The 15567-nt window shown below is 48.1% G+C and overlaps 2 protein-coding genes across 2 annotated transcripts; both read left to right on the top strand.

Annotated features, from left to right (window-relative positions):
• Positions 1-1147: 1147 nt before the first annotated feature.
• Positions 1148-5003, top strand: LOC114222122 (HLA class II histocompatibility antigen, DM alpha chain). The gene is made up of 5 exons (XM_028120477.2): positions 1148-1327; positions 2826-3110; positions 3732-4010; positions 4244-4372; positions 4735-5003. The coding sequence occupies exons 1-5, from the start codon at positions 1240-1242 to the stop codon at positions 4737-4739; spliced, it is 786 nt and encodes a 261-aa protein (XP_027976278.1). The 5' UTR covers positions 1148-1239; the 3' UTR covers positions 4740-5003.
• Positions 5004-7254: 2251 nt separating this feature from the next.
• Positions 7255-14963, top strand: LOC114222121 (HLA class II histocompatibility antigen, DM beta chain). The gene is made up of 6 exons (XM_028120476.2): positions 7255-10046; positions 10695-10976; positions 12246-12530; positions 13925-14041; positions 14201-14236; positions 14606-14963. The coding sequence occupies exons 1-6, from the start codon at positions 9992-9994 to the stop codon at positions 14620-14622; spliced, it is 792 nt and encodes a 263-aa protein (XP_027976277.2). The 5' UTR covers positions 7255-9991; the 3' UTR covers positions 14623-14963.
• The last annotated feature ends 604 nt before the right edge of the window (positions 14964-15567 follow it).

Here is a 15567-nt window from a genome sequence, read left to right on the forward strand (position 1 = left end):
AAAATAATTGTGTCACTCCTCAGTTTTAATATCTCTAAAAGCCAGACCCTCTTTGTGGTATAACATGGCCTATGTGATCTGGCTCTTGCTTAAATTTCTAGCTCATCTTGACACTCCCCCACACCCCACTACCAAACAGGGACACAATCAGTAGCCTCCACACCATTCACATGCAACCACATAGAGGTCTCCAAGGGAAGGAGCTCTGAATGCCTTTGACCTTCACATATTCGCCTACCCCTTGCCCTAGAATGCTTTTCTCTTCCTTCATGTTCTGCTGGTCAAATTGTTTTTTTTTTTCAAGATTCTTAGAAGGCTCGATTATGTTCCACCTCATTAAGTTACTACTTTCAAAACACTTGGCACATTCTTTTTATTTTTATTTTTTTAAAGATTTTATTTATTTATTTGAGAGAGAGAGAGAAAGATTGAGAGAGAGAGATCATGAGCAGGGGGGAAGTGTAGAGGGAGAAGCAGACTCCTCGCTGAGCAGGGAGCTGGACAGGGGACTAGATCCCGGGACCCTGGGATCGTGACCAGAGCGAAAGGCAGGCACTTAACCAACTGAGCCACCCAGGTGCCCTGACTTGGCACAGTCTTGTTTGAATACATTACATTGTTGTGTAATGATTTATTCACCCAACCCCCCACTAGACTTTAAGCTCTTTGAAGGCAGGAATACCCTTTATTCATCTTTGTATTTCTAGCTCTGGACCCAATACTAGCACTTATTAAATTTTCCATGTATTTCTGCAGAACGAATTAGAGCTAATGCCTGATGGATACCTCTCAGAGAGAGAGAGGAGGGAGGGCTGGAAGGAGGAGGAGGGGTCTGAAGAGCCCTGGGAGTTTGGCGTGGGAAGAGGAGCTTCCCCAATTGCCGCCTTCTGCAGGAGGTTGTGCCGCTCTGAAGAGCCCATTACCTAGGTTACAGGCGGAAGCTGAAAGCTTGATACTAAAGAGGCATCCCCAGCAGGAGGCAGACATCCCTCCATTGTCTTCCCAGCCCAGTTACACACCCGACTCCCGTCGGGTGAAAGAGCCAAGTCTTGAGAAGGTTGCCGGCCCCGCGTCTCTCCCCAGCTACTGATGATGTTGAACCCTACACTGCCGTGATTGGTTTAGCCAAATGATAAGGGCAACTATTGGAAGTAGCGGGCGGAACAGAATCTGGGGAAGCAGTTTGGGGCCCGGGGTCCACTGGCTAGTAGCTCTTAGCCCACGGTGTGGTGTGAAGACATGGATCATGAGCAGAGGCGGGGAGCTGCACTGCTAAGGCTGTTACACCTCCTGTGGTTGCTGCCCTACTCCCGGACCGCCCCTGAAGGTATGACAATCCCTCTCGTTTACTCCAATCCTGACCGCTTAGAGCCGGGGGAGCCACTCAGAGCATTTGAAGTCTTCTTTGCATTTGAAGCCCTGTGCTTTGTAAGTGGCGCGGGAAGTATTATGAAGTAGTGGCAACAATAGCAGAATTGGGAAAGAGATCAACTATGGATGAATGGCAATGTCAGAGGTGCTTTGTATGTTCCACTTAAGACAATCTCTTGAAACAGAGATTGTAAAATATCCATTTTACAGATGGAAAAAAATGAGACTCAGACTCTAACGTGGTCAAACTCACACAGTTGGAAGGGGGGCAGAGCTGGGATTTGAGCAAAGCAAATATTATTTCACTGTCCTATTTAGTCGTCTACTCTGCACTCCGTCATCAGCTCATCTTTTGGTTCTTGAAAAGTCTCTTAACTTTATTGGTCCTTAGTTTCCTTCTTTGGAAAGGACGGGGCAGAATGGAAGAATAATCTGGAAGATCCCTCTTCCTCTAAATATCTATTACTCTAGGTATTGAGTAGTGGGTAGAAAGTTTCACGCTACTGTGTGTGTGGGGGGGGGAGATTCTTGCCAGAAATTTCAAAGAATAGAGATTATTTCCTGCAACTTTGGGTCCCCCAGTCCTGTCATTGCAGGGGCTGGAGGGTTGAGGGAGGTGAAGACGTTTTCAGAGAGGTCTGGTGCTAATGAAGTGGCTGAAGAGAAGCCTGGAGATTGTTTTTTTTCAGCTTACCATGCTGTCTGGGGGTAAGATGCACAGTGTCATTTGTGGCTTGGGGAGGCCATGACCATTCCTTTACCCTCCCTTCTAAGACTGGGGAACCCACCCAAGGCCTTCAACGTCAGTACAGTGGCCTTCTGTGGATTAGACGATGATATCTTTTTTGGGAAGGATGCAGCCCTGTGCCAGGATGCATGGCTTGGGGAGCAGAGTTCAGGCCCGAGATTTCAACTTCCAATGACTTCCTTGGCCAGATGCCTCTGTGCAGCATACAAACACGCAACCAACACTGGGACCCTGAATCTGTCACTTTAGACAGTAGACCTTTTTTACGTTTTACAACTTTATTTATTTTTTTTAAGATTTTATTTATTTATTTGACAGAGAGAGACACAGCGAGAGAGGGAACACAAGCAGGGGGAAAGGGAGAGGGAGACGCAGGCTTCCCGCCGAGCAGGGAGCCCGATGCGGGGCTCGATCCCAGGACCCTGGGACGATGATCCGAGCCGAAGGCAGATGCTTAACGACTGAGCCACCCAGGCGCCCCATGTTTTACAACTTTAGACAGTGGGCCTTTTTATGGGCAGGGGAAGTTTGGAGAGATCCTGTAATATCTTCTTCACCCCATTGGGAGAGAGAGCCTAAGTAACAGACACAAGAAGGGGTTACACCCGAAGCCTACCCCCTCTGCCTGAAGCAGGCCTTGCTGTTTTCTAAGCTAAAGGGGAGGAGGAGAGTCCCCTCTCCCTGACTCACCCTATCTCCTCTGCAGCTCCTACCGCAGCGTGGCGGGATGAACTGCAAAACCACACGTTCCTGCACACAATATACTGCCAGAACTGGAGTCCCAGCATCAGCCTCTCGGAAGCCTATGATGGGGACCAGCTTTTCTCCTTTGACTTTTCCCAGAACACCCGAGTGCCTCGCCTGCCTGAATTCGCTGACTGGGCTCAGAAGCCTGGAGATAATTCCACGATTTTCTTTGACAAAGAGTTCTGCCAAGCTATAATCCAGAAAATAGGACCCAAACTCGAAGGGCAAATCCCTGTGTCTAGAGGTCAGGGGTGTTTCTGGGGGTGCGGGGAGGGGCTGCATCCTTAACCTCCTCAACCTGTGCCCTGAATTATTCCCTTTCACACCAGCCCCCTCATCTAATGCCTTCTGGGTCTCGCCTTACCAGCTATGGTCTGCACTCTGTTTTTGTTGTGGGGCAAAGACGTGTGCCTAGGACGTAGTAGGTGTTCAGAGCTATTTATTGAACTTGATGAATGCAACAGGGACCAATTGATGCCTACTGAATATTAATTAGAGCTTGTGTTGCTATGCGCAGTAGGATGGAAGGGGAGAAAGGAAGTATCCAAAGATGTGTCTGTGTTTCAATAAGCAGACAGCGTGTGATTAGATGCCCGTGTGAAGTCTAGACAGGAAGCCCTGCAGGAAGTCAGGGTGGAGGGTCCCAGAGTAGCCTGGGTCTGGCTCTGCCTCTAGATCCAGGTCTCGTTCTTGCCTAGAGGAAGACCTCCCGCCAAGCCCCAGCTCCTCCCTCATCTCTTCTCCCAAAACCCGTCCCCACGGACACTGTCTCTGCCCTCCCCTCTGTATGCCACGCCCCTTCCAAACTGAGGGGTACCATCTAGACTAGTTACTTCTTTCCCTCACACCTCAATCTTCCCACCAGGGTTTCCTATTGTTGACATGTTCACGCTGAAGCCCCTGGAGTTTGGCAAGCCCAACACCCTGGTCTGTTTTGTCAGTAATCTCTTCCCACCCACGTTGACGGTGAATTGGCAGCATCACTCCGACCCTGTGGAAGGAATCAGGCCCACTTTTGTGTCCGCAGTTGATGAACTCAGCTTCCAGGCCTTTTCTTACTTAAACTTCACACCAGCACCCTCTGACCTATTCTCCTGCGTTGTGACTCATGAGATTGACAACTACACGGCAGTTGCCTATTGGGGTGAGAACTTTCTCCTTGGAAGCCTGCTTCCTTTTGGGGGCAAAAAAGGATGGACCCATGGAAGGGCCTTCTTTTTCTACTTGGACTTTGTTGAAGTCCATTCCCACCCTGAGCAACTTTAATTTTTCATGCCTCAGTTTCTCCTGTTTCATCCCAGACACCCATGTAATTCCCCCCGAGTGGGGGGCTCACCGACCAAGTCTCCAGGCTGACCTGCTCCCCCTTTTCTCCAGTGCCCCATAATGCGCTGCCCTCTGACCTTCTGGAGAATGTGCTGTGTGGTGTGGCCTTTGGCTTGGGTGTGCTGGGCATCATTGTTGGCTTAGTCCTAATCATGTACTTCCGAAAGCCTTGCTCAGGTGGTAAGTTAGAGCGTCTGGAGTGGGTGGGTGAACCATGGGAGCCACATACAGCGAGGCGCCGTGGGGGCATGCCCAGGGTCATCCTGCGGCATGGGGAGGCCTTTGGGTGGGGAGGCCTGAGTCAGGTACCATGAACATCCTCCCGGTTGGGGTCCCAGTTATACACGCACACAGCTATCAGATCACAGGCATGGCTTTGAGTGGGAGAGGAGTGATATGGGGAGCTGCAGGAGGGGTGCTTGGAGATGACTTGGGGCCAAGGAGAGATCAACTTCTCTAGGATATGCCGCAGGCAGGGAGGGGCCTTTGGGGAGGAGGGGGGGGTCCCCCGATGGCTTCCCTCCATCCTTCTCTCTCCTCAGATTGATTCTCCCCGACCAGAGTCTGGTGCCAGCAGTGTCGATCATGAATGCAGCGGGAGATGAGGTTTCCCACATCCAGCCCAAGATCTCTCCTTCTCCGAGCAGGAGTCCCTGGGATGGCCCGGGGGGTGTGCACGTGCGCGTTTGTACAGGTTTCTCAGCTGGGGGCTCTGCTGTCCCCGGGCTTGCACCCAGGGGAACCCAGAGTGGCTTTCCTATCACGACCACATTCCTTCCCACTTTAGGGCAATAAATCTTATTTCTTAATAGTGCATGGGTTGTCATTTCAAATCCAACACATAACCTGAACATGGCTTGCCCTTGTTAGGGAGGGAAATGGGGAAACCCCTAACTCCTCCCCGACTCCTGTTCCCTGGTCTCAGCACCATATGATAATCAGTTTGTGCAAAACACTTGAAAAATGAGGGCAGAGCTACTTTCTGATAATCTGCTCACAAAATGGTGGAGGAAGCTGATTGTAGATTTTTTTTTTCATTTTACTGGTTGTGAAAATATTTATGGCTAGTAGAGGCTGCCTTGAGAAATATGTAACATTTCATAAGACAAATTCATTTTTTATAAAGATTTATTTATTTTACATAATATTAGATGATATTTCACTATGCTTTCTTCCATTTGTGTTATTGTTTTCCTTTCACATTTAGATCTTTATTGATTGGAATTTTTCCATATGATGGGAATAAGGATACAACTTTCTTTTCCTCCAAATAGTAAATTGATCTTCTTAATATCATTTACTAAATATTCCATTTATTCCCAGGGATTTTATACCAAGTTTCCCTATATGCATGGATTTGTCTCTGAATTGTTCAGTCCATTGGTTTGTCAGTTCCTGTATCAGTATCATATTGTTTTAATTATTATGGCTTTTCATATGTTTTATTATTTGGCAGGGCTGGTTTTCATTTCATCACTCACCTCTCCCAAAACCCAAAGTCCCATTTTGCTCTTCTTTATCAAAATTGTTTGATACTCATGGATTTGATTTCCGTGCACATTTTAGAATCACTTTAACAAGTTCTCCCCAAGCCCTGCTATGATTTGGTTAGGACAGCATTTAGGTTAGTGATATGGGGACAAATTGACTTCCTTGTTATGTTAGGAGCCCCATCCATGAATATGTCTCTTCACTTTCTGAGGTGTTCATTTATGTACTTTATAAAGTTTTCCCTCTTATTCATAAAGTTCTTATACTTTTTAATGTTAATTTCTAAACATGCTATGGTTTTTATTACTATTATAAATGGCTAGCAATGTTCAATTATTTTCTGATTATTAGGAGCATAGAATTTAGAATCATAAATCCTCAGTTCAAGTCCTGGTTCTATTACTTAGTGTCTGGGTAAGTCTGGACAGTTGCTAACCTCCCTCTGCCTCCATTTTCTCATAGTTAAGATGGAGATAATAACATCATTCAAGAGTTGTGGTGGCAAATCAGGTAGAATATCCCCTAGCCGTGCAAGTCATTTGGTTGCAGGATGGAAGGATGATGGGCTAGTTACTGCACCTGTAACCCCAAGATCGGGGTCTGGAGCAGTGAATCCTGTAGAGAAGAGGGAGTGGGGCGACAGAGGTGAGGTGGGGGTGGGGAGGAATAAGGTTGGACAGACTGGGAAGTAACGTGATCCCGGCAGGGTGCAGGTGTGTGTAGTTTTGAGGAGACATTGAAGGAAGTCACAAATGTGGTCTCATACTACGGGTTTTAGATTGCAGGTGATTGCAATTGAAATTGCAAAAGATTGTTGAACAATTTTTGAGTTTATAAAATTGAGACTTGAGTTGAAACCATCTGTTCAGAAGAGGAACTTGAGAGCTTACAGGGAGCACCAGAAGGAAGTACCTAGAAGCGATTTATTATTATGGCAGTGCTCTCAGGAAGAGCGTGAGACCACATTTGCGACTTCCTTCAGTGCGTGATGCCAGGGATGCTATTGTAGCTCCTTTTTGTTTAGCCAATCCGGGCTCCTGGTAGACCCCCAACAGCACCTCAGAACATTGCGGAGCTTGCTGCGCTCTACGCCAGGACTGCAATGCCAGGGGCCTTCCTCTCCTGAACACGACTTCAGCCCAGCAGTCGGGGCTCACCTCCAGTAGCCCTCTGGGAGAGGGTTAATCTATAAGATTAACTTAATTATATGATTAAGATTATAATCATATAATCTTCTAAGATTATATGAGAAAGCATGGAAAGGGCCTACCTAGTAGAGCATCAGTTCCACCTTCCCATCCACCCTGTTCATGCCCTCAATGATTTCTCTTTTCTCTAAAGATTTTATTTATTTGATAGAGAGAGACACGGTGAGAGAGGGAACACAAGCAGGGGGAGTGGGAGAGGGAGAAGCAGGCTTCCCGCTAAGCAAGGAGCCCAATGCGGGGCTCGATGGGTGGCTCGATGTGGAGCTTGATGCGGGGCTCGATGCGGGGCTCGATGCGGGGCTCGATGCGGGGCTCGATGCGGGGCTCGATGCGGGGCTCGATGCGGGGCTCGATCCCAGGACCCTGAGATCATGACCTGAGCCGAAGGCAGACACTTAACGACTGAGCCACCCAGGCGCCCCTGATTTGTCTTTTCTCTTTCAACCACCCTGGCCTTATCGCTCACTTGCTTTACCATAAACTCTTCTCTTCACAGATGTCTGTTCTCACTCCCCAACTGACCTAAAGCGAATGACGTGGGAACAGAGTCCACGTCTCCTCGCTGGGCATTGCCTGTAATGCTCTGCACAGAAACGCCGCGGTCCGTCCACCCGTGGCGCCGTGGACAGCCCCGAGAAAGGAGAGAACCCGCTCTCAGGGCTTGGGCAGCGCGGGTAAAAGAAAGACAGCACGTGGGAACGAGGCTGCCTCACTCCTACGCTCCTGGCGGTCCTGGCACTACAGAAATGGCTGTGCAGTCACAATGGACAGGGCACTTGAAACGGTCTTTGGGGTTGATGGGCGGTGGGGGACAGACCTAGGTCTGAAAATTAGGAGGAAAGGGGAAAGGAAGAAAGCTCTTGGCTGAGCACGGGCCTCTGAATTTTCGGTCCTGCCTTATTCTAAAAAGCACCCTCAGTCTTCTCCTTAATAGAGAAGTGAAATCTTCTGCATTTCCTGCTGCTCCCTCCCGGAAGGTTTCACATCTCCTTTGGCTGCCCGAGCAGAGACCAGACAGGGAACTCCGTGTGGCCTCGGCTGGCTGGCGGGCACCGCCCCCGCGCGGGCACGGGACCTCACCGCCGCCGTTCCTGCTCCCGCCAGCGCGAGCCTTGTAGACGGGGAGAAGGATCCTGGCTCCCGCGAGGTCAGGCTCACCGCCCACCTGGGCCGAGGAGGAAGAACGTCAGGGGGAAGTGCGCGTGCCAGTGGGGAAGAGTTCACATGGTTTTGAAACTGTCAAAAGAGAAAGCAAGGAGACGCTGGTTCTAAGAACAGAAGGAATTCTGAGAACAGGGAAACAAAGACTTGGATGGTCCAGTGGCTTTTCCCTTTATCTGCCTCTCAGTGGGGGGCACCACTGGCTACTTTTATGTGGGTCATCTCAGCCCCAGGATGTAGTGAGTGTGTGGGCTTGCTCGTGCGCGTGCACCAGTGTGTGTCTGTGTGTGAATCTTTGGAGCTGTTTTCAAAAACTGTAAAAAGAGGACGCTGAACAAATCTTTTAAGATTATATGGATAGCGTGGAAAGGGTCTACCTAGTATAGTATCAGTTCCAAAGTAGAAGCTCTACAAACTTTGGACTCACCACCCCCATTTTCTGTCCATTCCCGCTCACCTGATGGCTCATTAGAGGAGGTGGGATGTAGAAACATCTTATAATGAAGGTGGGGTTGAGAGCGGGGGTTGCTGGGAAACACAACTTCAGTTAATCTCAATTAGTTACACAAGTCTTTTGTTTCTGATATTCATCTTTCTGTTCATTTTTGGTACATGCTTCTTTTCTCTTCATAAGTATCGACTCTCCGGGGATTGGGGGCTTTGGGGGAGGACAGGTAAGTGTGGTGTCAAGGGGCTCTCTCCTAATCCTCTCTCATTTAGCTCACTACTAAATCAAATCCAAAAGCTTGCAGAAACTAATGCGGGGAGACGCAGCCCTGCGGCCACTGGGAACAGAGAGAAGCCAATTTCAGGTTTTAAATTTGTGATGGAAAAAGCCACCAACTGTATAGTTCACAATGGGATAGGAGAATGAATTGCCATTTAAAACCTGCCTTTTCCAGGGGAAGTAAAGGAGGGAAGCTTTATCTTATTTTTTCTAGTGGCATCATAGTGCAGGGACCTGCTCTGGGACAGATAGGACCAGTGGGAGAAACACACAGGAGAGTGTTGAGTTTGGGGGAGACAGGCGAGCTTTGGGAACTGGTCCATTACCAGCTATTTATCAAGGGTTTAAGTGGCATTGTCCTGCGGTCTACCTTGAGACGGCTCAGAGTAGTTGAGGGTAGGATTTCCTAGCTCCAAAAAAGCAGGAAGGACGAAATGCAGCTCTGCAAGAAGCAATGGAATCCCAGGGAGAGATTTTCTAGTCTCTGTCTCTGACCTCTAAAGTGGAACTGCTTCCCTTATTCTGCAGTCGCGCTTTGAGGCCAGATAACCCTGCACTCTCCCTGTGCCTCCTTCCATCTTAACATCCCTGTCTCTGCCACCTGCTCCAGAAGGGCCTTTCAGCTCCCGCCTCCATCTCCCTGGTGACAGGACAGACCAAGGGTTACGCAATATCTTTCTAAGTAACCTCCCTCTAAGGGACAAGAGAAGTTACCTAGTCTCAGTCTTGGAAGGATATTGAAGGGAAACAGTTAAACCAGTGGGCAGCCCAGGCTACATATGTTCTGGGAATATTGGGATTATTCTCTCCAGTGATCTAAGGAAATCCACCTACAGACTGCTCTTTCCCACAGGGAAAGAGTTAAAAGACATGGTTGTTTAAAGCCTAGGGCAGGATAAGATTTACCTGGTAACTGATGATGCTGGGCTGAAGCACTTAGTGATTTGCCTCCGTATTTGTCCCCGCCCATCTAAGCAATCTGACAACTGTTAGTTTGGGACCCGTTTAGAAGAGCTTGTAGGAACAGGCTAGGGGCTGGGTGGCTCCGGACCACTCCTTTAGTGGGGACCAAGGAGCTGGGGTTATACTCCATTCCTCTCAGGGTCTGGACATCATCTACCCAGGCTGGGGTTGCAGGAGCAGGCGAGGACCAGGGCCCCTGGAAGAATTGGTCCAGGGGACTGAATTCCTGGCGTGTCCCCAGAGCAGAGCATGACCACACTCCTGGCATTGCTGCTGGGCCTCAGCCTGGGCTCCATCGTAGCAGGTAAGGGTTTCTGGCCTGGGACCCTCCCTCCCTTCCTCTGCTCCTTTGGAGCAAGGGAGTCCCTTGGATCTGGACACCGCAGACGAGTTTGTCTCCCTGGTATACGCTCCGGTAGTACTTTGTACCTTTGTATCTTTGTAGCAATTTTAAGATAATTGAACTGTATAATTATTTGTGTAATGTGTATCTTTTGCTGGAGTGTAGGCAACGGCAATATCTGTCTTGTTTACTGCTGCATCCTCAGCTCCTAGCACAGTGCCTGGCCTATATGTGGGTGTGCTTCATAAATATATGTGGAGTGAATATTTAATAATACATCCAGCCAACAAAGCTGGCTCTTTCCCTTGACCCCTTTTCTCTCTCAATAATTTGCCTTACTGAGGTCTTGTCCTGGGTAAATTGTTGTGTTTAAACTAGCAAATAATTCCTGTTTCCATACTTAGTCTCATAAAGAGGAAACAGCATCTAAAAACTTTTCTGCTGCTACCATCTGTTCCCTTAATCGGTGCTCTCAGACACTTCAGTACACGAGCTTGGTCTGTAGATGCTGCCTGAGGCAGGAAAGCTACACCCCACTCACTGGGTGTAACTGGGGCTTGGGCTCCCTGCGGAGGTCTTTGAGCTGCCCCCTTTCTCTGGTTCCTGTAGGTGGCTTTATAGCCCATGTGGAAAGCACCTGTCTGTTGGATGATGATGGGACTCCAAAGGATTTCACATATTGTGTCTCCTTCAACAAGGATTTGCTGACGTGCTGGGATCCAGAGGAGGCCAAAATGGCCCCTTGTGAATTTGGCACACTGAATGTTTTGGCCAAGTACCTCTCAGAATTCCTCAACCAACAGGAATCCCTGCTCCAGCGCTTGTCTAATGGGCTTCAGGACTGTGCCACACATACCCAGTCTTTCTGGGAATCACTGACCCACCGGACACGTAAGAAGAGAGGGGCACAAAGGGACTATCGGGAAGCACAGTTAGGAGAGGTGAGGCCAGGGAGAATCCCTCAGTCCCTCCATAGGCAAGAGGTTGGAGATTTGGGCAGGAAAGAAGCAAAAAAATGTGTGGACCTGGAATGTAGAAAGAGTGAGTGTGGACCCTCAAAGGGTTGTTGATGGGGGTGGAACAGGAACAAAGAAGGGGAGGTGATGTTTGAGGCCAATGGGGTAAGAGAGTAAGCAGGCTTTCCATCTATTCAGGCCATCTCAGGATGCAGAGTCAAGTTCAACCAGGAGTGTGTCAGAATAACCAGAATGCCTTTTCCCAAAGTGCTCATGCCTCTTTATCATAGGTCTGGGATGGGCCCAGGCATGGGAATATTTAGAAAGCCTCCCAGGGGATTTCAATGTGCTTTCTTGCCGCAAAGTCCTTGCACTGAGAATGACTTGAGATTGGTAAAAAAAAACAAACACAAAAAAACAAAACATGGAGATCTCCATAAGACAGAGTAATATGTCTTAAGACGTTATTTTGAACCACTTTTCTCAGAATTGCCTGGGGAAGGTGCTTGTTAAAAATATAAGCCCTTGATCGCCACTGCAGATCCTCTCAGTGAAAATATTTGGGGATGCAATCTAGGGAACCTGCATTTTAACACAATTTCTTGGATTTTTTTATTTAAGATTTTGTTTGAAAAGCACCAAGGTGGAGGTAAGTAGGAGGGTCACCTAGGAGAATAAGCTAATAGAGAATGGCGATATTAACAATCTCATTATTTCAGATTACGTTAATCCAAATTTAAGAGAGTTAGATCTGAGTTAGGCTCGTTTCCTTAAACTATCCAAGGGAAAAATGTTGCTTGATTCAGCCACTTAGTTTGTTAAATTAGATTTGAGGGCAGACATTTTTTCCTACCTTTACAAACCCCAACCTACAACTCTTGACAACTCTTAGCTTGTATACTTGAAGTAAATACAACGACTTCTGAAACAGCTTGCAGTTCAGACCTGGCTTCTACTTAATGTGATCAACCGTAATTTTGGAATAGGAAAGAAGGGAAAGAGCGGTGAAGGAATGGGAGGAAATAAAGAGCAAAACAGGAGTAAGTCTAACTCCTCTTTCTCAAAGGGATGTATGGAGGCACGGAGTGGGGGTGGGGAGGGTTGGTTGGCAAAGGCCACGAAGAGTTGAAGCTGGCAAGAAACCAGGTTGGAGAAAAAGCCAGAATGGTGCCATCTTTCATGACCACGTTTTCCTCTTATGCAGGGCCACCAACTGTGCAAGTAGCCAAAACCACTCCTTTTAACACGAAGGAGCGTGTGATGCTGGCCTGCTACGTGTGGGGCTTCTATCCAGCTGATGTGACCATCTCGTGGTGGAAGAACGGGCAGCCTGTCCCTCCTCACAGTAGTGCCCCTAAGATGGCCCAGCCCAATGGAGACTGGACATATCAGACCGTCTCCTATTTAGCTATAACCCCCTCTTATGGGGACACCTACACCTGTGTGGTGGAGCACATCGGGGCTCCTGAGCCCGTCTCTGAGGACTGGAGTAAGTGCACGGCGGGTGGGAGGAATTAGGGTTGAAGCAGAGAGCTCCTGCGAGTGGGTGGTTGAAAAGGAACAGCAACGTCTTGGCACAGGGAGTGACGTGTGGACAGATCCACGGAATATGGCAGGGAGGAAGATGCTGAGAATGAGCAGCCAGCCTGGAGGACCTGGTGGAGGGTTGATGACCAGAGATGGGGCAATGGGTGGTTGATGTTGTGTGTCTGAGAGTGGCAGGGGAGCAGAACAGCTATCCTGAAAAGAGGATGTGGTTTGGTAACCATGTTTTCACAACAACCAAAATTTGTGATGCAACATTTTAGGATCCTCAGATTTCAACTATTCTGTTGTCTGGTCAGGAACGGGAATTGAAGGAATAAAAAAGGTTTCAGAAGAAACGGGACTTTCTCTTGGTGTGGGGGCAGTACTGAATTTGGGCCACTCTGTCGGGGAAGAAAAAGCCTGGCTGACAAACACTTTGGTTTACATGCTTGGGGGCTAATGAACAAGGAACCAATGACCACTATTTGAACCCCAGGATTGGAAGTAGTTAAATGTACCAAGAGATTTGGTACACAGATTTGGGGAAAGAGAAGAGGGAACAATGAGGAAGAGGAGGAGAATCTATGAAGGGCTAGGCAACAGAATCCCAGACTGGCTGCTGAGACTGGGCTCCCCCTCTGGGGAGTGCTGTCTTATTGGGCAGCTGAGAAAGGTATGAAGAGCAGAGAGAGGAACCCACAGGCGCACGGGAACTCTCCTGGGAAAATCTCCTCCCCAGCATGCACCAGAGCTTCCTTTGGTGATGGAATGTTCATTTTAGCATGGCGGAAGGAATCCAGGTGGGGTGGGATTCAGAGTACGATGGGTTTCAGGAAGTGGGAGCTATGGAGTGGGTTGGAGACAGGTTCTGGAAATCTGGATGTAGACAGGAGGAGATACCTCAGTAGTCAGACAACACATGGATTGGGATCATTGAGAGTTAAGAAAGGTGGAAGGACATTTTAATAGACAAATAGGTAGAGCACATAAGGGAGTAAACATTGTCACTATGGGGTAAATGGAGAGGGGAATGAGAAATCCTTTATTCTTTGGTGAGGTCACCTTCAGGGTGAAGGAAGGAAAAAAGATGCCTTGAGAGCCCCACTGTATTAGAGAGGACCTAGAAGCTAGGGTGCTAACTCTTGTGAGGGGGTCCCCCAGGGCTACTCTAGGAGTAGAGAGCTACGGGATGGGGATTTTTGAGGAAAGTCTGTCTCCTTGGGTGTAGGTTGGTGTGCGCTAGGCCCTTGGCATTGGGATAAAGCACCTTTGAACCTGCTAGGTGGAGGTCACACTAAATTATGTTGCTCTGGCAATGAGCGACAGATCGGTTCTAGTAAGTTTCTATTTTTGCAGCACATGGGCTGTCCCCAATGCAGATAGTGAAGGTTTCCGTGTCTGCAGCGACTCTGGGCCTGGGCTTCATCATTTTCTCTCTTGGTTTGCTCAGCTGGCGGAGAGCTGGCTCGTCTGGTGAGTGCCGCCCCTGACCTCCTGTTGCCAATCTCACTCCCAATTTCTGTTCACTTTCTTTTCGTGACTGGTTTTCCCATTGCTACCTCATTTGCTGTGAGTAACACCAGATACTTTTATCTATAGACTGTCCTCTAATCAGATATTTTCTTCTCCTAGGCTACATTTTCCTCCCTGGGGACAGTTATCCAGAAGGTAACATCTCTGTTGGTCTGTTTGCCTTCTGGTCCTTTGGAGGGGTGTGAGATCTCGGGAGTCAGTGTTGGGCTCGGCTAATGGTGCTTATAGTGGGGGTGAGGGTCCACCAGGATGTAGCCAAGAGCATAATTTAAACTGCCATTGTTGGGATTAGGAGCAGGAAAGAGGAGCACCTACACACCCTTCTTCTATCCAGTGGAGCATCTATGGGGAGATGACTGAAAGTGGCTTTGTAGTATTAGTCCTTGGTGGTCTAGAATTTTTGATATCACTGTATTAAGGGCTCTGGCATGGATGGTTATAGAAACAGAGGATGGGGTCAAGTTGGTTTGAAGCCTTATTATTTCCTTTTTATTTCTTTTGCAGGTCAACACGTCAATTAGAGGCGGAGTCCTACACCTTCTACCTCAAGTGTGAAGATTCAGACTCTTAGTGATGCTGCTGTGTTCCCCCACCATCCTCAGACCCTACAAATTTTCTTGGATCCTATGGTTTCTCCATCCAGATCTTTGAACTTCCCAGCTGACCCCATGTACACCTTAGCAAGTTGGGGGAACTCATTCCTGGGAATATTCTGTAATCAAGTTGTTGTCCAAGGCTATATTTCTGGGTCAAATATCATCTGGGGAGGGAGGTTAAAGGCCTTTCTGGAGGCCACACTGTGCCACAGGGGCCAATGAATTGCTGGCAGTCATCTCTGAGGAATAAACTCTGGTCTAAATACTGTTTTTCTATGCTTTTTCCTGAGGCCCTGGGGAGGGACCATGAGCAGAGTTATGGTTGGGATTACTTCTCTCCTACTTGAGTGGAGGAGTCAGCACGTCCTCCTGATTATTCCCTCTAGACATGACAGAATTGGGGGCAGTTTTCTGATCTATAATTCATAAGAAGAAATTAAACTATGGTTGAATGGAGTCACAGAATCAGGAAGAGGTAGGGAATTGACAGATTACTTACTTCATAAGGGGTCTTAGGAGGATTGAGTGAGTTCATACTTGCAGATGGCTAAGAACATTGCTGGCACATGCTGAGCCCATAAGAGAGATGTTAGTTATTACTTGTTACTCAACTTTCTGGGCCAGGCATTGGACCAGGTACTTTACATGCATTATTTCATTGATCCTCATCACAACCCTGATGCAGATCCTCAGATAGGACTCAGGGGGCAGAGCTTAATTTCAAATGGGAGTTCTGGGCAGTTACTTCTTCCAAACCCTAAGTGGGGAAGAGCTCAAGTGCTTATTATGACCTAGGTGCTGGGCTAAGTGCTTTGTATTTGTATCTTATTTACTTCTTACAATAATCCCAGGAGGAAAAGATTGTCTCCT

This window comes from Eumetopias jubatus, unplaced genomic scaffold (assembly GCF_037043125.1).
Source record: "Eumetopias jubatus isolate StellerSeaLion01/CBP00866 unplaced genomic scaffold, mEumJub1_p1.0 scaffold_6, whole genome shotgun sequence".
In the NCBI taxonomy this organism is placed as follows: domain Eukaryota; kingdom Metazoa; phylum Chordata; class Mammalia; order Carnivora; family Otariidae; genus Eumetopias; species Eumetopias jubatus.